This window comes from Ptiloglossa arizonensis, chromosome 14, assembly GCF_051014685.1.
Source record: "Ptiloglossa arizonensis isolate GNS036 chromosome 14, iyPtiAriz1_principal, whole genome shotgun sequence".
Classification (NCBI taxonomy): domain Eukaryota; kingdom Metazoa; phylum Arthropoda; class Insecta; order Hymenoptera; family Colletidae; genus Ptiloglossa; species Ptiloglossa arizonensis.
This window is the reverse complement of record NC_135061.1, coordinates 7,075,823-7,097,417: the sequence shown is the minus strand read 5'-3', so window position 1 is coordinate 7,097,417 and position 21,595 is coordinate 7,075,823. Positions and strand designations below refer to the sequence as shown.

General features: G+C 44.0%; 1 protein-coding gene across 4 annotated transcripts; it reads right to left on the bottom strand.

Annotated features, from left to right (window-relative positions):
* Positions 1-978: 978 nt before the first annotated feature.
* On the bottom strand, positions 979-21,592 carry LOC143154206 (uncharacterized). Of its 4 annotated transcripts, none has more exons than XM_076326118.1 (6): positions 21,286-21,592; positions 20,311-20,541; positions 12,774-12,899; positions 6,927-7,121; positions 3,626-3,919; positions 979-1,458 (listed from the first exon to the last, which is right to left on the bottom strand). In XM_076326118.1, the coding sequence occupies exons 1-6, from the start codon at positions 21,587-21,589 to the stop codon at positions 1,115-1,117; spliced, it is 1,494 nt and encodes a 497-aa protein (XP_076182233.1). In that variant the 5' UTR covers positions 21,590-21,592; the 3' UTR covers positions 979-1,114. The 4 variants fall into 4 exon arrangements, with proteins under 4 accessions (XP_076182233.1, XP_076182235.1, XP_076182234.1 ...); XM_076326120.1 differs by having other exon boundaries at positions 6,927-7,106; XM_076326119.1 differs by having other exon boundaries at positions 12,786-12,899.
* Between the last annotated feature and the right edge of the window lie 3 nt (positions 21,593-21,595).

Below are 21,595 nucleotides of genomic sequence, written 5' to 3'. Positions count from 1 at the left end.
AATGCTCGCTGCAATAGAAAATCAATCTAACAGCGATACAAGCATAATTTCATTTTATTACCGAATCCCGTTCAATGTCCACGTATGGTTTATTAACATTTGAGCGTAAATACGAAGCTCGTATCGCTTTCTTTACAAATAGGAGCAATTAAAGTAATATATACAACGTCCGAGCGGTACTTTCCTTCAATTTCTCGTGTTTGTAATCAAAGTTACTCAATCTTGGGACTTACCACGGTAATCGTACATCGAAGAGGATCCGGAAAGCTTCGATACTGGTTCGATTGTGCTCGTACCGCCGCAATCGTAATTAAAATCACCTACTTGAAACCGGGAATTACCGTACACCGTTTCTCTCGACGAGGGCCGATCGAGAAGGATTTCAAAGTTGTTCCAATCCGTGAGATCCCTAAAAATTCGAAGATCCTCTACCGAATAATCCCGAGAACAGTATCGACCGATTCTACCGTTCACCGATCGTGTAAAATCACCGTGTCTCGTCGAATATCCGTGATCCATAGTAACCGAAATATCGTCCCGAAGTATGGCCAGCCATCTTGGAAACATCCGGGCCCGATTCGTCGCGCTTCGCGTAGTCCTTCGACAGTGATGAACGACTCGATGAAACGACAATGCTCTATCTATGTACAGTGTTATATACATCATCATCATCGTCACCATCACCGTGGCCACGCGTCCCCACTCACACCGGCATTGCACACAGTACCCGTTCTCACGCCTTAACTAGAAATCAGCCCGCTCTAAGGATTCGTTGAGACACAACCAACGAAATGGCTCCGTCGGGACCGAACCGACGCGTTCTCGCGATCGTATTCGCGAACGAACGCGCACCCGGAGCGTGTCTCTGTATTCTTTTCGTTTTTAATGCCCACTAGTAGCTAGTTTCGCTCGGTGGCGAGCCAACACGTCGCACCAATCACAGTTTGCCGATCGACGGTGTCTCTCTTTCTCTCTCTCTATTTTTCTCTCACTCGATCTCTCTCTCTCTCTCTCTCTCTCTCTCTCTCTCTCTCTCTCTCTCTCGCTTTCTCTCTATCTCTCGCTACGAGACACCCTACAGGAGAGGCTGGTTCGAGGTACCAGACTCTTGGTATCAGTAAGGCCTCCAGACGTTGTTGTCCGGTCTGACCTCTTCCTGTCTGACGCTGCAGCTGTCCGCGACCGCTCTCTGCTCGGGGCTCTCCGAGTTCTGGAACTGGTTCCCGTATAGCTGAGAGTAGAGGATGCTGGGAAACACCCCGGGCGTCGGGAAGTAGTTGCCGTAGTTCTGTCCAAAGGCTTGTTCCTCGTGAACCGGACTCTCGGTTGTACTGGAGTCCGTGGACAGGGACCTGGGCGAGACGTAGTCCTGGTACCTCTGGTTCGGCGTGCCGGACATCAGGCTGCTCAGTGGGTCCAGCGGGTCCGTTGGGCTCGTCGTCGTCGAGTCCGGCACCACTGTTGTCGGAAGAAAGAAAGCGGCTTTTGTCTTTAGCTCTCGAGTCTTTTTTGGGGACATGGGGCGTTGCTTCAGCTACGGGATTACGTTTGACGATGTTTCGCGACGACTGGACCGTGGACGTTTATGCGAGTTTGCGGCGTTCGTGGGTCATCGGACGCTCGGGTGAATGCAGATTAACCGCGGTTACCTTTTGAGCTTGGGTGTAGGGCTGAAATTGTTGACTGGTCTTTTTTGTTCGAATATTTTGTAGGGAATATCGTGCTTGGAATATGCTTCCAACGTTTGAGTAATCAAGTATCGTTATTCCGAACTTTCGAGTATTAAAATATTTAAGGTCCCAGATTTTCGTCACCACCCTGTATATTATTCATACTAAAGACATAGTGTTTCTGTATTTTCAATGTAAAGTAATACAAACAAATATTGTTCGTTTTATATATCGCTATTATAGCAATCGTCTATCGTTTAATCTGTTAACCCGTTTCTGAAATTTTTTCACTGTTTTATATTATATATCCAAAGATCTCTGTTTTTAATTGTATCACGATGTTTCTTCTAGTATAAATACGTTATGTATAAATCGTCTTTATTCATTCTTAATTGCGTTTAATTATATTTTTCCGTAATATTTCCAATAAATCTTTCTTTGATTTTAGACGCGTTCATCTTGGAAACTTTCTCACGCGATCAATCTTATTTATCGCATATTTATTTGGATTTTATATTTGCGTTATAGTAAACCTTACATTAAAACAATAAAATAACAAGGTAAGAAAAAAGTTTCGGTTACAAGTTTCCGGTGGCATATGGACGACAGTGTATACTTTCATGGGATAAAGTTACAAAAATGGTGCTTGGATAAAAAGTGGTATCGTCTTTCAAAGATGTGCCTCAAATATCTATGCTGACAGGCATATTTAATAAAATGTTCTCGATCGTAATTTTCAATCCTCCTTTGTGTTAAAAAATTATATATAAACGTCGAGGAATGTATATAAATACATAACAATGTATAAAATATAATTAGTCGTATGTTAAAAATTATATGTAGTCGTGATAACAAAATACAGAATACTATAGATTAACGAAAATGAAAAAGAAACTGAAAAAATTTCGACGAATTAAAAGAAGATAAAATATGTTAAATAAAAGTTGCAATTTGCAACAACTTATGGCATCGTGCTTATACTTTACGTTGTATAAGTCCACATTTTTTATACATTTGTATACATTCTACATATAAGTGCATATATACTGCATGTATTCTGCATACGTTTTGCATATTTGCATATATTATACTTGCATAAACATCCGCAGTCCAGTGATGATGTTAATACTGCGGGATCTCGATTGACACATTGACTACCGCGCGTACTTCATTTACGAATGACATATGAATTTTAATTTATATGTACAGTCGGATTATTCGTAAGCGAAAAACATTTACGTTTTAATTTTTAGTGCAGGTTCTGGCCCCAATGATACGAATTATGAAAATATCGTGTTAAACTCGAAGAAAATTGTTCTAAAATCTTCTGGACACGTAAAGATAAGTCCAGACTATTACCCTAATGAAACAATTTATTATATTTGAAAATCGTGGCCTGAATAAAATTAACAGAGACGAATATTTTTCGACATTTTTCTATCATTCAATTTCAGAATTTTATAAATATAATCGTTAAGTTGTATATTTCGTAGTATCTACACTATAGACTCAATTTGAAAAATTTGTACTCTATTACAATTTTCTTCAACTTCTAATGTGCGTGTATTTAAAAAATTAATTACAATATTCCTTCTTCATAGGTCGGGACGCTCGAGGATATTAACGTTTAAAGTTTATAGAATTTATTATGAAACTTGACGATTAAAATTTGATCCGGTGATTTTAAACCGTATTTTTCCGTGAGCAAAACTTCCTCCTTCTGATACTTTCCTTCTTCGTAGCTCGGAAAGCTCGAGGATATTAACGCTTAATATTTATAAGACTCGCGATAAAAAGTCTCAAACGAAATAATTTCTAACGGAATCATTTCCAGCGAAATGACGTTTACAGGGAGCAAAAGGTTGAAACGCGTCTCTTAGACTCCATAGGCGGCGATTCGCGTGTTTGTCGAGCAACCAATTACAGGAGAGAACGACGAAAGTGATGAGACTTACGGGAAGACACCGCTGAGAACGCATCCTGCTGTGCCGTGGATCCCGCGCCGGTACCGGAAGTGACGGTGGAGCCCGCTGTCGAATCCGGCGCCGTCGGCGTGTTCATGGACGCGGTGCCCGCAAAAGACGTCAACGACGATGACGGTGGTGGCGGTGGCGGTGGTGGAGGTGGCGGGGGTGGAAACGATGCCTGTGCAGCGCACGACGACAAAGGACCGGGAAGATAACCAGCGTAACCGGCCGTGCTTCCGTATCCCCATGAATTGCTCGCAGTCAGACCGAACTGGGACATGTCTGAAGAGTTCGTGTGCTCGTGTATCAGAATATTGCAATTCCCGGTACACTTTTAACACCGCTTTTTTTCAGCTTAAAACGTACCAACCGCTCGTGTATACGCTCAGAGTCTTCGAGCGGAAAATTTTATTACATTATGGGAGGATTCGTGTTTATCGCGATAGGTTCAATTACAGAAGAATACATTACGAGGATGGATCGATGAAAACTCGAGAAACGCACTAGGGTTAACGATTTCGAAAAAAAATTTAATTCTGGAAAAAATCGATTCCCTAGAGAATTAACTTCTACAGAATGGATCCGTTGAAAATCCAGAGAAAAATAATTTTTTTTGGTCATTAACTGTACGTCATATATATTTTGACATTTTTAGATTAGGTTTGCGTATTTATAATATATTTAATACATTGGGAAGAAAAAATTTGTTTTCCTGTTGAGTAAAATATTTTTGAATCGTAGGGAAAAAAATAAATAGATAAAGCAACGGTGTTCGCTCTGGTAAAATAATACAAACTACAAATATATTTGAAAGTAAAGAAAGCTCCAAGGAAAATGCACGTTGAGGTCGGACTTCGATACTTCCCGGAACGCAAAACCGTAAAAAAAGGTTAGGCCGATTCGCAAAGCGGTCGAAAGAGCGACGAGGCACAAAGACGATTGTCGTGGTCGCGAACGAGGACGAGAAGAATCGAGAGGTCGCGTTATTCGTCGATCTAAATCACTTTGCGAGCGTGTACATCGACGGGCCGTTTCTTTCGCGCGCCCTCGGGGCTGGATTTATTTTTGCGGCGTATAGGCAGCGCATCCCCCCGATAGATTTTCCAATGAGTTGCAGGGCTGAAGGCAGAAAGGTCGGTTCGCGAGGTGGGGTGCAGCCGGACAGAAAACGGAGGGCAGCCGCGCTCGAGATCAAAGGGTTGGTCATCCCCGCGTAGCTCTGGCCAACTCAAATAACCGAGCTCGCCTCTCGACCGGCGCCACCGTTACGTCGTCACGAGGAGAGCCTAACCCTAAATACTGCAAGCCAGCATGCTTTCGTGTCATCCGTTCAAATTTCACCCTGGCTTCACCCTGGCCTCCTGAACGACCGTCGTACAAGGAGCTTTCGCTCGACACTGATCCCATTTTCGATTTAATTTCAAATCCAGTGGCAGTTCGTCCGAACGAAGAAAGATCCAATTAATTGATCGAATAGACGAAAGGTGGTTTCGGTAGAAGAGTATTTGTTTTTTTTTTTTACTGAATTTTGTAATTTGTTTCGTAGTAACTGTACTTACAAATGTATGTATTTATCGGTGAAACTAAGGATTAAAAACCGTTGTAGAATTTTAGAAACGAGTTTAGAATAATTTTGAGTAATGGGTACCGCTCCTCGAGTATGCTCGAGCACAGCGGTCGAAGGTAAATAAAGGAAGTAACGCGAAAATAAGTTCGACGAGGAAAGGAACATTGTTGACCGATATCGCAAAAATTATAGCAAGATGTTCGAGACTCGGCTGGTCGCGTGGTTCGAGAGATACGAACGCGAATTATCGATGTCCGATGCGGCGAAAAACGTTAATAAAGGAAATACCCGGCATGCTTGCTACTTTATCGGGGAATTTTCCTCGTTATCGCGTACAGATCAGAAGGCGACTCATTAAATCGGCCCTCGAATATTCTCCATATGGGGATTTCTTCCGCGAGAATTTATACGCGAACCACGGACCACGGTAGTTCCTAATCGTCGCGAGGTTTCATTAACCCCTCGCGAACTTCAACAGTAACGAATTTGTTACACTTTTCCAAGCCTTAGAAACGTAAATGGTCGTGGCCGAATCGATGTTTCGCAAACCTTAAAGATGAACTATGTAGACATCCCGATGAAAGGGGTAAATTTAAAAATGTATCAAGGAAAACCTGTGTAATCTAGTATATTTATTATACATTGGCTGTATCAAAGATACGACAAAGAAGTCTCGAAAAAATTAATTTTCATTATATATAATTCTTGTTAATCGTTGGGAACAGTGTATCGATCTAAAAGGAGACTATGCAGAGAACTGAAGATATTTTTTCCCAGATTCGTTGCGTTCTCTTGGTTGGGTCAGGTACTTCTGGGACTACCCCCGTGTGAACGGTGGTATATTAACGCAAGTAAAAGTGTCAGTGGGTTAAAGTAAATCTACTCTGTTCGGACGAACATAATGGTTCACGATTGTCAAAGACTTCGTGCCGAGTTCTTAAAATGCTACAAGTTTTCTTGAAGAGGCAAAACTGCAAGAGGGCGATGTTTCACGTGCAAATCCGCGAATCCGGTTGTAAACGTACAGAGAACCAGGAGGTTACCACCCCGAAACGACGAACCACCCCCGACAGGCTCGCTGCCGCTCCCGTGGCAACCCCTTTAATATAATATTTAATCTAGCTTTGAACAGGCTTGCGGTTTCCGCCTCTGGAGTCGAGAAACTGGCTTGCAAGCCTATCCGAAAGCTCTGCCTGTATCCAACGAAGGCCAGCAATGTCTGTGCTTGGAAATATTCCCGAGCTTCCAGGGAAGCGCTTCTTACGGTATCAGGAATGAATTTAATTTTGGAAACGGCCAGGGCTATCGTATTGCGGATTTCCGGAAACGAGAATCTTGGGTAAATTTCATCCTTCACCCGGAGAGGTGAGAGCTTCCCACGAATAAAAATGAAAGGTGAATATAATACGATGCTTGTTTCTGGAATAACGATGATAAAATTGATCGATCTCGTTTCGACCGGGGCAGTGAATCTTCCTCGTTTCTAATGCGAATTAAAAACTGAACGTATTTCAGATAATTTAGGGGTAAATAACTAAACGAATTTCAGGTAAATAACGTAAATTTCTATGGTTGGTATTGTATAAAATTGGAAGGCCTGTACCGCGTCTTTCTCAAAGCTACGACTCCATCTTAAGTATCTCGAATATGTTCACGTTCAGCTTGAACTTATAATCTTACGCTACTTTTAATTCTAGTATAACTTCTAATCGTAATACTTACTTTGACAGTTGCCTGGCATTGCGTGCCTGAAAGACGACAACGGATCCCGCGGCTGCAGTGGATTCGGCAATGGCTGAAGGGGATTCGGTAAGGGTTGCAACGGGTCCACCAGCGGCGAGGCGAAAAACGGTCCACCCCTCTGGGAGGCAAACGCGAACGCATGGAACTGCTGCTGCTGCCCTAAAAGAGACAACACTGCGATCAACCGTGCGCCTGTCCACTGGACTTCCGGTACTAGCATCAATCGCCCTCGTGACACTTTGCAACGTTCAGAAATTGATGGCTTCGTGACAAAATCAACCCTTGCCATAAAATTCGAAAGCCGTGTTAACAATAGTCCCCGATTGTTCGTCGTAATACCTGCATTCGCAACGCCGAGGTAATTTCGAGAACAGGTGAATTCGGTGGTTCGTTTTGTTCTTTTATAAAGGGTCTATTTAATTTGAAGATAGGAAAAGATACGGTAACAATGGTTGTTTTCAAATGGTTGAAAAATGATAAAAATTTTGAAATCGATATGTCCAATAATTTTTCAAAAATATCTCAAATGTTACCCAATTACCCAATTTTCAGGGTTTCAAACTAGGTAGTCCCTTTAATGGAACGATCACTGTTTTATAGCAAATGTCTTTCACCTGAAAACTTTAATTTTCTGACAAGAGTTGTTTTTCTTAAGTACTACAACGGAGTAGGAGTTTCTATTATCCATACGAATGAGGACACGATACACTTCGGGTAATAGAAAATCCATTATTCACCTACATCTATCGCCTGATCTATTATCCACGCTTTCAGTGTGTAATAAAAATTGTTTACGTTGCGTGGTTTCGCAGACGTGACTGTACAACGAAGATATTTTCATTCTAGATCGAGTCATTGTTTACCAATTCGCCCTCTGACTGGAGACTGCCAAAGCTTCGTCAAGGTCATGGTTCGATTACACCCAAGAACTCCACAGGAGCCCTCCGATAGCCTCGTCGATCGCACATCGTGGTCTTCGATACTCGTCGAGTGTACGTTCTATTCACTCTGTCGCGTTCACCAGGAAGACGTCATCCGTAAACGTCACCCTTCTCAGTTTTCCAAACTTCGACCAACACGCGTCAACCTCTCTCTCCCTACTTCCATTCTAGCCTAACTCTGCCCAGATCGCGATTCGATCGCACGCGAGACGTCAATCCCGATATTCTCTCAAGATCATCGTCGCTGATCTCCGAAAAGGACAGCACGGTCCTCCCGACGAGTCTGGTTTTATTTCCTCGGGCAAGGTTCGGGCCAGGGACAGCGCGAACGAGGCAGCAGGCTCGTACGGACGAAACTAAATGCCGGACGCGAGAGGAGTAGCGCGGAAGAGACACGCAGAGGCACCGATTCATTTTATTTCCCGGGTACGGTGTCGCCAACCCAATTAAAGACGTCCCAACAGGCGACGGTCCTATCTGACGAGGCTGCCGGCCACCCCAACGGCCGGTCAGGTTAGGCTAGGCCGGTCTCTGTCCCCCCGTACGTAGGCGGTCGTAGCTACCCTCCTACCCTCTTCCTGAACCGTCGAAATCTACGAACCAACACTGCCACGGAAGGCACTGGAGACCAAAGCCAGGAGGGACCGAGAGCCAGAGAGACGGAGAGAGGAGCCCGGCTAGCAGCCAGACCCCCGCCGTCCTGATAATCCAATCGAAGCCCTAATTCTAACTCGGCAACCCGAAATTCCCGCCGGTTTGCTGAATAGGGTACGGCTGCTGCTCGATCCTGGGGACACAATGGGGGCGCGACGCCGGAATACAGACCGGCACCCGAGGCTAACGAGATCCCGTTTAAACGACCGGCGATTCGTACGCTTCGCGCCGACCCCGAAGAAATTTGCGAACGACTTCCTTACGTCGAACGTCACTTCGCCCCGGTTCGATCGGGTGAAGCTTGGTTCGCTGCTGGCTGCGCTGGATCTGCTGCCGGTTAGATTCAAGAGATTATTACAGGTACCTAGTGGGGAATTTATCGCGCAACTCCGTCAGCAGAGGGTACGTTCTTCGCCCTGTTTCGAGCGGGGCTTCGATCGGATGCTTCTGGATCACCAGGTGACTGCTTCGAAACGAATTTTTAGATGCGATCATACAGAACTCCGAACGAATTTCATCGGGGTTGAATGCAGAACGAGTTTCCGAAGTTGGGGTTTGGGAATGCAGGATGAGACTTCAGAGGGTGCGGTGAATTTGAATCGAATCGCTGTAGGTGGATTTTACGATCCGGTTACTCGAAAAATGGAGGCTTATCGGGACTTGAGAAGCGAGCGTTGAATTTTTTAACGCTGACGTAGTGGTCCGTCAACGGGAGGTTTGTTTGGGAACGTAGAATGAATCTTTGAGGGAAGTTTTCAAGTGTACGACGATCGAGATCTACGAACGATGCGTTTGTTGTCGTTTGAGAATGTTTGACCTTCAGAGGTCGGTGTAATCTAGAGACTACTCAGTCTCCCAGTTTGATCGCGATGAAAAATGTTTGAAAGATGTACGGTAGGGATTTCGGTAGAGAGTTGTAAAAAATTCGTGATCGTGGATCGTGACCGAAGCGATGGTCGTCCTATTGTCGCAAAAGGTTCGATCAATTCCAGCTGCGTGAACGATCGCATCCGACTGCCTAGTTCGAAAGCGACCGCACAGACGTATTTTTCGGTGGCGACGGGGGTAAGTGACTCGGACTTTCTCGGGAGTCGTTACCTCTCTTATCGATTTCATTGGACACCCCCTTTACGCGTGCAGGGTGACTGCCAGGGAATTTCTCGAGAGTTACCAGCTGCCAACGACAGCTCCTCATTTCGTTCCGTTGCCCCCTCCTCGGGCCGAATCGACCCTCCTCCCTCTACGGTGCATGCCTAGACCGTTTTCGACCTTTTCTCCGACAAAGCGGACCTCGTTCTGTTGCTCGTCGAAGGTGTTCGACTCCGGATCTCGGGGTTTCGAACTTCCGCCCGGGGCCAGATATCCTCGAGAACCTCTCTCGATCAATTTCCTTAGCCTGCATCCTTTCTGCGGCCACCTTCGACTGCGGGACGAGGGTAGAATGTGTAATGAATTGCTTGTTTAATTAATTACGACCCTCGGGCGGCGCTGGAGTTCGGACGAGGTGCCCTTCGTTCCGGCATCGGGCGTCGTTTTCTAGGCTCGCACGGGGGCTAGAATGCTCATAGGATTGATTTATCGCTCAATGGAGAAGGGTTCGCGGTATATCAACCAAACACGTTCGATTCATTCGATAGAAAAGAACAGCTGTTAGAGGCCGGTATATTTTCGGCGGTTATATTTTCTTTTGCATTCTCTCTGTTTGAGATATTTCATGGACTGGTCGGTTGAATTACACTTCGTGGGTCACTGTGAAATTTGTAGGCTGCCATAGGTTACACGAACTGGTACAATTAACTGTACACAACTGTTGACTGTACAAACTAACAAGTGTTACACGTTAACGAAATACTACAGACTACTACTGTTAACTAGAGGTTACATAAGCAACATCGAGCTACTATAATTATCTATAGGTTATATAAGTTATAATAGGTTACCTAGGCTACTATAGTTAGTTACTAGATTACATAAGCTGCAAAGGATTACGTACGCTTCTAGAGTTAATTATAAATTATGTGGCCTACTACTAACTGGTTACGTGGACTATTATACATATACCACTATTGGTTGGACAAGTTACCATTGTACTGTAGATAATACAGACTACACGTTCAACTATAGATCACTGCAGCTTAACTAGGCTACTACACGACTAGATCAGCGTTTCACTTCAAGGAAGAATGAAATCGGCAAACGAGTACAAACAAAAGTAAAATATTCTTGGTACGTTTGTCTACCAAATTTCATTAAAGTTGCAGTGCGATGCTGCGTACAGTTACCTTTACAATTAAACACTGTTCCATTTCTTACAAGGAAACCCTATATTTTGCATACAAAGTAGTCTCTCTTTGCATTCATCCGACATACCTTCTTGCAAAATATTTGAACTTACGGATTTCTATATTCCTAGATAAAGGTTCTCTTCTAGAATCGATGATTCGAGATTCCTTGAAACTTCGTAAAGGTTCCGTGGGTATCGAGTATAGGATTTTAGGAAATTTTTGCAAAGAGATTTTTTATCTCCGATAAAACTATCGCTGAAATATAAAAATCCATCGCGAGCAACGGTTTCCTTGCCCGAAGAGAATTATACCCCACGGAAGATAAAAAATTACCCCTCGCTAGCTTTTACGTTTATCTTTATGGATACGCGGGAGCAACATTTTGAACAATACATTCGAAATCTAGTCGACTGCGTTCCGAGCGATTCCGTGAAACGTGTGCGTCGAAAGGGTAAACGAATCCGAACGACAAGAATTTGAAACGACAGGGAAGGTTAATTGTGTGTTAGGATAGCGTGATGGTTTCAGAGGATGTAAGCGTAATAAAATTAGGGATCGTGTCAAAGACGAGGAAGCGGCCGGTTTAAAGAAGCGTCGATCGACCACCCACAACTCGCAACCCTTTCATCTCGCACCGCTTCCCTTTGGGCTTGTCGCCGGTTCCCTTTATTTCAGAGAAACCGTTTGTTTTCATAGAACATGTAACACGCCGCCTATTTTAGAACACCGCAGGACGTCCTAGTTCGAGACTCTCGGTGCGTTCGAATGTTCAGCTTGGATCTACGCATCGAAGCAACTGCAATATCTCTAGGATATTTCGAGAAAAATAGTTGCCAACTTTTCAAACTTGTGTCAATGTCTCGAAACTGGTACTCAACGAGACAGACAACGTTAAAAATTTTACGCACAAAGACGTCAAAGTCGTAAGATCTTGCTACGAATTAACTGCACCGACGATTCCATTCTCTTTCAAATTTCGAACAGGCAACACTTTCAAGGTGTTCGTAATAATTTGAGCACCCACTGTAGATCGTTTCTCGAGTGTCATACTACGACTATCGAATCGCTGTAAATTTTGTCGCTCGAGGTGCAAAAATGGCAAAGTACGACTGGTAAAATTTCGATTCTCGCGGGACGTCTTGTAGGTGGCAGTTTACGTACCCGAGTCGTCGAGGCGTCCGTACGCCGGCAACGTGACCCGCGACCCACCAAATAACCGGGGTCTCGGTAATTGTATGTCCCGACGGCGGCGTAGCTGCGGAGAATCCGGCGGCCAGCTCGAGACGCAACCAGGAAACTTCGTAGGCGTCGCCCGAGCAGCACAATATCTCCGCGGCTGAGCGCCGCAGCCCTTTATCAATGTTATGGCGGCCGGCCGCGGTTATAAATAATGGCAATTGCGCGAAACTTAGCCGGCTAGGTGTAACGGCCGACCGGCGGGAACCGCACGCTCCGGGCCATTTCAAACTTGCGGCTTTGAATGCCTCCTGCTGCACGCCGTTCGCCAAGGAGTTACGCGTTCGCACCCGCGCCGCGACGGGACTGATCCAGTACTTACGATACCCGAACAATTCAATAATTAACGGTCTGTATACGTTTCTATGGAAAAGAAGATAACGCTTCGAGACAATATTCCAGAGAAACTAACGCGTACTTACGGTACTCGAACGATTCGATAAGTGAGGCTGTACGTACATTTGTGTCGATGAAAGAGGATACCGCTTCGAGTACCTTACAAAGTATTCAATCGTACAAGTAAATTTATTTTTTCATCCAGAAATTTACACTCTTCGAGTTGTCATCGTTACAAACAGGTTCGAACTACCCTCCTCCCCAATACTCGTCCCATCGTTCCCGATTTTCCCTATTCAAATTTATCCAACTTGCGATCTTAACTATCTATGCAAAGTACAATATAAATAATAGATAATAACAGTAATGCTTACAGTGATACTCACTGGTCTTGGATCGCGGTTCTCGCGGCCCGTCTACGGTCACTTTGATGGCCTTGGTATACGTGGCGACTTGCGGGGGCGTCGTGGACACGGTGATGGTCAACGTGAAGCTTTTCCCTGAAACAACGGGAAGGAGCACGTAAACTTCCGTCGCCCATTTTTCTCGCCGAGGATCGTCGTCGAATTCGCGGCCGCGGGGATTGAAACGGCGCCGGAAGTTCGCAAACGTGGTTAGCCGGCTGAAACTCGGTGGTAACCGAATTAACCGTCGGTAATGTATCGAGGGCGTCGTCGACGGTGACGGTGGCCAGCCGACGCGACCGAGCCGAGTGGACGGCTGCGTCCAGTTATGTTAAAAACCCTGTTAAACGCGCGTCACGCCGGAAAACAACCGCCCCTTGCATTTTATACTCGAAACCGGCCACTTGGTGTACGCGAGTCCCACTTCGGAACACCGATCGTGGATTTATCACAGTGGAACGTCGATTAACCGAAACGTCGATCGTAAGAACATCGCGCAATTCTCAGCTTCAAATTAATGGTAAGGTTTACTGGAATGGAGCCGGGGGTTCACTGTGTGGACAGTCCGAAAGATGTAAAAGCGTCTTAGAATTCTGAAAGAAAATTTTTAATACAGAAATACGTGTGTATTGTAGAAACATGTAGAATCGTAACTTATCCATTTATTTCTATTTGTGTATCGATCGTTATTTAAAACTAAAAGGAAAACCTAAACTCGAACACGTCCAATGTTAAGAGTTGATAAAATTTGTAAATCGATTAAAATTTTCTACATTTACTTTTCCAGTAGCGTTTCGAAGCGATCCAATTTCTTCCAGCAACGATCGGAACGATACTCGATCGATCAATTTCGACTGTACATTAAATCCAAGATCTGGAGTCAAGGAAGGGATGTTTCGATGAAAAGCTCGTTAAATTGCGGACAATGTTGCGTAGAATAAAAAAGCGTCGCCACGCAGAACACGGTGGTTGCACACGCAGAGGTTCACCGCAATTCCACGTGCACCCTCTTTCACTCTTTTTCTCGCCCCCATCGTTTCTCACCCCGGGTGAAACGCTGATCGCGCTGCTCTCTCTTTCTCGCCCTTTCTGTTGCATCAGGGAACACTAAAAATGGCCTGGTATCGTGTTCGACACGTTCCGATGATTTGTATTGTCGAGTCCAATCGATTGCCTCTTTGGAAAGCTATTGTTTTTGGGAAGGAAATAGAGAGAAAAGAACCGCGACGCTTTTAGAAATAATTGTACAATTTTCATTACGATCCACACTTGTTTCAGGACAAAGAGAGCATTAAACGTATTACAAAAAATACAAATGAATTAGCGAACCGATTTTAGCCATCCATTGTCCGACGTTAGAACCTCCACTATTTTAATATAAAGACAACAGATTTCTTCTTTTGAATAGAATAAATAATACAAACAAAAAATATCCACGAAGGATCCTCCAAGATGTTAGCGAAACTGTGCAAGTGGAGGAAATTTGTACAACGCGTTGTTTCCTGCTATTTTCGAGGGTAGTTTCTCTTCTTTCTAAGTTTCAGTTACCATAACTTTGTTTTTGGTTGTTCTATAAATCTAGGAAACTTCGTAAAAATTAGAGGCTCGGAGGGACAATTTATGAATGTTCCTTGTGAATGTTATTGAGAAATTTCAGCCATCGTATTGCGTTAGTTCCTTGTGTCAATTTTTATGGTAACTCATAAATAATTGACAAAAGGAAATCTTGTTAATTTCTGACAACGTTGAAAACAAAATGTATCGTTCGAGGAGACTAAAAGTGTTCGGTCTTAATATTTGTTCCGATGGCAAACTATTTTAATCGTAATTCAGGTTCGTCGGTATTAAAATGGTATTTCATTTTTGTGACAAATTCGCTAGATTACTCTGCAGCTGTCTGACGTTTAATCCTCTGTAACGATATCGATTTCGAATACCGTACCGAATTATCGCTTTGGAGGTTCCGTTCCCTTAAGGTCTCGCCCTTCGACGGCCGCGAAACTGACGCGAAAAGATGAAAGAAAGAAAGAAAGAAAGAGAGGGAGAAAGAGAGAAACTATCGGTGGGGAATAATGGCGAGTGTCGAGCGTGGCCACACGGTGGTTCACCACGCGAGCTTCTCGTTTTCCAGCAGGGGATCCCGTCAGTTTGTTGCAAGTCACGGCATCCTCCTCCACGGCCTGGCAAACCTTTTCACCTATTGCAGGGGTTCGTGGTTGCACAGTTAGGTAGGTACACGTAGGTATCACCCTCGGTGCCAGTCGCCGTGGAACCATTAAAAGTCGTCCGACTATTTCAACCCCCTATAGCCCCACCCCAACGAAAGCTTTCTTCGATTTTCTTGAAGAACGATTTCTGGAGTAAGTCTCTCTATTTCTTGATGTTCGACGCCGTTTATCGGTCGGTGTCTCGTAATTTTTACGATGAAAATGAACAAACGTATCTACGAATAAATTATGTAGGAACAGTAACAAGTAAAAACACATCGAAGAGCAAAATGTAACAAATATATTTTTTATACACCGAGTAATAAATCTTTCTTCTACGAGTATTAAATATTCGCGATTGAACTGTTACTAGACAATTATGCCCGATATTATTTTCTAAATAATTACTTCGATCAACGGTTATTCGACCATTTTGGAACGAAAGAGGAGAAAGTTCAAAAGGGTGAAACAAGCGACACTGATTGTTAATATTCCGAATGAATGGGTTTAATGCAGACACTGAAAAACATACATAAATTTGTTATTCCTATTTATGACAGAAATACACAGCGTAATACTGTAAATACATAAACATTTTAAAGAAACGAAAGGACGATTCGAAGAACATCGCGACGAAGGAAACATGTAGTATTAACGTTTATTCGTCGAATGCAGTCTCTATAAATGAACTTTGCAGCTTTAAACCGAGATTTCGATTAATTGCAGTCGTTGCATATGTCGAAATATTGCAGAAATTTAATTGAACCACAATTTTAAAATGTGTGTACGGTGAAAGCATAGAGAAAGCTTCGATAAAGGAACCGAATGTTCAAAATGAATTTCTCTAATTAATGGTAGATAATATACACGCTGTGAAATTACACAAATGTAATTGGACTACGGTCTCAAAAATAACGCATTATTATAAGGCAGAAGAGAACAAAATTTCAGATAAATAATACAGTACCGACACTCGTTTATCCGATTCGAACTAACGAACTTCTGACGGGAAAATTTACTTACTACGAACGCGAACCGCTACAATGTGCATCTATAAAATGAAATCATTGGTAGAATTTTAGAATCCGTGATAGCACCATCGGAAGAAAATGATCATCGCGGAGGCGAAAAGAGTACGAAGAACATTAAGGGGACAAATTGAATTGGCACCGGGTGCGATTGGAAAAGAGAGACAGCAACGGAAGTGCATTGAGATCGATTTCCTGATAATGCTCGTTAGCATACGATTCTCTGGGAAAATGTGGACCGACACGTGTATGCACACAGGCCCAACGTGCACGGTAGGCTGTCGGGGCCGCTGTCCAGCCAATTAATTAATTTCAATTTTCCCCAAACGAATCGCAAATGCGCTATTGTACTCTGATAACGAATTGATTATGGTCAGGATGAACTGCCGCCAGCGACAACGACCACCTTTTCTGGTCCTCGAAAATCAACGGCTCCTGTTTCACCCTCCTGGATATCCCCCTCCCTTTGTCCACAACGTCTGAGTGACTTTCGACAAAATTGGTTGGATAGATGTAGTGATTGCCAAACAATAAACACGCTAAAACCATGATTAACAGTAGCAACGGAGGGTCGCTAGTCAATGTACAGAGTTTTAAAATAAGTCTATAATTTAGGAATACATTCTGACAGTTGTGATGAAAAACAAATGTAATATAAACTCATGTTTTAGATTTCAGATACAGCGCAAGAAGATGGTTTCGAAGAGAACTTGATCGTTGAAGTAACAGTGACCCGAAACAGAAATTTCTTTTAACAAAATGGCAAAATTACTCTCAAGTTGTCTTCGACTAAGAAAGCTGAACCGAAACCGACGATACAACGTTTTCGTTGGGGACCACTTAAAAGTGTTCTCGGTTCGAGGAAAACCGAGCACGTTAGTCGAGAGCTTTCTAATATCGATGATAAGCTATGGCCCCGTTCCTGCACGTTCGGCTGTAATGCCAGCTCCATCACCGCGAAGTCTACCCCGAAGGTACAGGATCGTTTCCACCCCTTCAACCCTAAGCCCTATAACGAGATAGATCATTTGAGCGCTTACAGTTTCAGCCAGGAGGAGTAGACGGGTATCCTTCAACTTTACTCTTGCAAATATACTATCTCATCTGGCGACGGGATCGTGCATAGCCTGGTGAAACAATTTCCGCTTGCTTCGTGCGCTGAAAAGCGTCCGCTTTGCGTTTTTATCGTAGTCAACGTCGCTATAAATAATTTTACAATCACTGGATCGTGGATGTCTGTACAGACGGAATAGATGTTTACAGAGGGTGTGTATACGTGTGGAATCATAATTCGGACTTTCGATGATCCAAGGTAAGGGGGTTGCAATTGTCTAAAACTATTCAAAATTAAGTAAGATCGAGTTAACAGCGATGTCGTAATAATACGAGACGTTAGCGTTTCTTTTTACGACAACAAATTATAAAATGTAAACATTAAGAACAAGGAACTTTTTCGAACGAATATATTCTTTTAAAGTGACGAGTATAAAAGAAATTTACGGGCACGTACGTATCATCGTGACGAATTCATATTTTCTTCATTTCATTTGACGACTTTATTGCATCGTGGTAGAATCTAGATAAAATTAAGTGTAACTCGAGATAAGTGAAATATGAATACCCAATCCTCGTGAATAATGCAGAAGGTTAGCAGGATGAACACGTTTGGATTTATGTACGAGTTGATGTAGTAATTCCCACTTTCGAGTGATAAAATCGGGACTGTTGATTCACTCAAAAGCAGGTTATGTATCGATTTATATCTCGAACTGAGATCATGAAGCACTAGATAAACATAAACAGTGGCAGGGATTACTGTATTTGTTTTCGCGGTTATAAACAGCATGAACAGCGCATTGATCGTTTCGTGCTATTGTTTCGAAATTTTACAACTTTTCAAGCTCGGAGCTTCGTCCAGGGTAACCAGAAGATTGCCAGTTTTTCATTTAACCCCGCGACACAACTTTTGTACACGTAAGTACGCTACCAATGTTTGTCGTAGCATGGATTTTTTAATGGATTATTTCTTTTGAATAATTAATTTAAAAAAATTAACACGCAACGTCATTCTTACTTTTCGGGTGAAGAAGAAAAGTCAATCGTGGGTTAAAAAAAAAATACGATGCTATGTGTATCGATTAATCGTGGTTGTCAGCCGTAGACCTCAAGTCTGACTAAAACGTCTGACCCAGTACGACTCTCGATTCGTTTCAAGACTGATCTTTTTTCTTTCGTATAATACATTTCGCAAATTATCTCAAACGTTGGCTAACGTTAAACATATTTATGTATATTCGTTTACGAAGAAAAAGATTGGAGAAGAAAATATTTCTCTTAATATCTACGTACACGTACAAGAGTACGAAATGCACAAGTTGCATTTCATATCGTTGCAACGATGCAGTTTTCTACTTGCCACGCGTTACGTATCGTTACCAAAGTGTTTCCACCTTAATAATAATATTCTTAATCAGAGGCCAAGGACGATTCACGCCCTTCCTTTCAACCGAGCGGAATCGAGTCCTCCTGTCACATGCACACACAGGAATGGTTCCGCGTTCGACAAACGAGAGGATCATTAAGGATTCGCTAGAGTTCGACGCGCATCGGTTCCCAGAGAATATTCAAGGGGCCGAGTCCTAGGAATCCTGATGAGAGACACTTCTCTTACATTCTTCATCCTAGCTTATGTTAATTCCGCGCTCGACGAAAACAATTGAGAGCTAATCCCAGACGAATGACTGACGCGCCGTGAACCCCCCCACCCCCCTGAGAAAATTCACCCTTCCGTCGGGATAGAAAATTCAAGCATTCCGTGATTTCCGAACGCCCTATTTCCGTCGTGCAACCCTAACCTCGCACGTACGCCTTCAACGTCTGCTATTTAACGCGAATTAATTGGAAATAAAATCTCTGAAATTGATATCAGCAGAGCGTTTGTAAATTATAGATGCAGATTTTACACACCGATAGAATTTGTTAAAAAGAACGTAAAAGATGTGTAACGGATTACAAAATGCAGAGAACAACTCGTTCGATATTTAGAGACGAGGAAGATGACTTCGAAACGATCTGGAACAGCTACAGTTCACGAGAAAGCATTATGCGATTACGTCAGTCGCTACGAATGTGTTAAATGCGACCCTCGTTTGAAGAAATACTTTGTTGCGATTTCAATTTTATAAAGCGTACTCGCTTAGTTTTAATTAACTTGAAATTAAATAATTGTTGGAAATTAGTCGCTGTAATCGTGAAGATGTTTTGCCGTTAATCGTCCGCGAATATGAAAAGACGTGGTATTACGTCGGTGTCGCTCAGCGATAAAAAGAAGTTGATCGAGTATCGGCGCAATTCCGTTGAATTGGGTTACGATCTTCCGATCGAGTGGCAGTCGTCAATCGAAAAGAGGAAGCTAGACAAAATAGCGATCCTAATAACGTTAATTAAAAGCTAACTGAAACCTCAATTAATATCGGCCGTCCCTGTTTTCAGGGGCGCCGTCTTCTTCGGGAGCCGCCTTGTCCTTTTCTGCAGCGTGGTTGTTCCCGGGGCAAGACTCTTAAGAAGGAAAGTAAAGAGGAGGTTGCTCGGCGGTGGTGCGGACAAATAAAACCCATTACCCACTCCAAGACGTCGTCGTCGTCTCCTCGAATCCGCTCGCACACCAATCAACGCCGCCAACCAACCCCTACGAAACGTCCAATTTCAACCCCCGTCACCAGGAACCGTAGACTTTTCCTCAAGGAACGAAGGAAAAACGAGGGTGTCTCGAGACGTCCGCGACCTACCCTTACTACGAGGCCGAATTCTTTGACGGCGTTTCCCGCTCACGGTCTTGGCCCTACGGGGGGTTTTCTTCCGCATCGCGGTCTGTCAACCTGGGATCAACAACTTCGTAGTTTCGTGAATGAAGGAAGAAACGGGAGGAAACGCGAGGCGAGATCGTTTCCACGAGTTTCTTGGAACTGTTTGACTAAATTTCGGTAACTGTTGTTGGGTCGTTCGAGGAAGCCAATTTACCGGAAGTAACGGGGAAAGATTGCGAGCCTTTCTCCAAAGAGGACTGGAGAATCGCGTCGAGTCAAATTTTAGAGTCAAGTTCCCCGAGAACTCGATAGCGACGTTTCCGATCTCTCGATCCTCGTTGGACAGTTTTAATTTTTAAACCAGGGACTGGATCGACTCAACGATGCTCCAGACACGACTTTAACCGTCTTCAACGTGTCTTCGAATAGGAAAAGAAAATGGAATTCTAAGCACCTGGACACTCACCTCTGCCGCTTCTCCCGACGAACCTAAGATCGTTGAACTTGGCCACTTGATTCTTCATGAGGGCGGTCGAGTTCCTCAGCTCGGCACAACAGTTCTCGTCGTTACCAGCACGAACAGTCACCAAAGTGCCATCACCGACTTCGCCAAGGGCAACGACCCTGAAAGCCACCGGAAGGGTCTTGTTGGATCTCCAGTGGGCTGGTAGAACACTGCAGACCAGGTGGGGCGATCCTGTAACAGAATCGAGCAGGACCAAACTCGAGCGGTCTTTTTAAAATGACGCGAATCCGACGTAGTCCACAGCTCGAGCGAAGAAATAGGTACCGTTTCTTGGGTACTAAATATGGACAGACCATTTGTTTTCGAGACACCGCCACTTTAATTTGTAGCACGAATTGTACACGATGCTTCGGGATGTAAGACAAATGGTAGAGAATTTCTAAAAGTTAGGTCCTATACTTTGACTTTAAATTAAAAGTAACGTTCTGGAAAACAAAGGATTTCGGAGTCCGTGTTCAATAGAGCATTTTAGCGAACTCGGAGCCGTGAAGCGAGCCTACAAATTTTGCGACGAGACTCTCGACTCCCACGATACGTAGAATACGCTCTAACCGTTAGATCTGCATTATCAGCTATTACCCGCTTTGACACGCGTTCCAATTACTTCTTAGCACCGTAGGCGCGAATGGTACGACCGAGTGCGAACTACGAGCGTTCGGAACAGAGTAGAAGAAATCTGGAGGACGTTTGGAACGGTGTACCGAGAGCCTCGAAATAATTAAATGCACGTGGAGTGAGTTTACGATTGAACGATTACAAGCCTGTAACTAAGGAGTCGTCGGAGAAACAATTTCCGGTTATAGTGTAGATGTCGAAACGATTGCACAGTGTTAGAATTAGCGACGGGAAGCGATCGGACACCTGGATCTGTCCTACCGTTGGGGGCGTTTAGTAGAGGAACGAAGGAAGTCGCACCTGTTCGGACCAGTTCTCCAGGATGCTCGCTGACGAAGTCGCCGAGTGTCCTCTCCGCCAGGATGTCGTTGGTCATCTTCGTGTAAGCGTCGGTCAGGGGTGAGACGCCCGACTCCGGCGAGGCGGCAGTGCCAGGAGCCGAGGCTCCTGTCAACTGCATCCTACCGCTGGATCCACCGCTATCGCTAGCAGAGTTTGCCGTTCCACAGCTGGACTCGTTACTGGACCCCCTCACCGAGCCAGTGCCGCTTCCGGATACCGTGCTTCCGCCACCGCCGCCGTTGCAACGGCCGAATATATCCATAGGCAG

Bases quoted from the DNA above. Each gene is read 5' to 3' on its own strand.
- LOC143154206 (XM_076326118.1), bottom strand. From the start codon at position 21,589: ATGGATATATTCGGCCGTTGCAACGGCGGCGGTGGCGGAAGCACGGTA. The intron at 20,542-21,285 runs GTGCGACTTCCT...ATTCTGTTACAG, and splicing joins TGGAGAACTGGTCCGAACAG to GATCGCCCCACCTGGTCTGC. The intron at 7,122-12,773 runs GTAAGCATTACT...GGTTGATCGCAG, and splicing joins CAAGACCAGTGAGTATCACT to TGTTGTCTCTTTTAGGGCAG.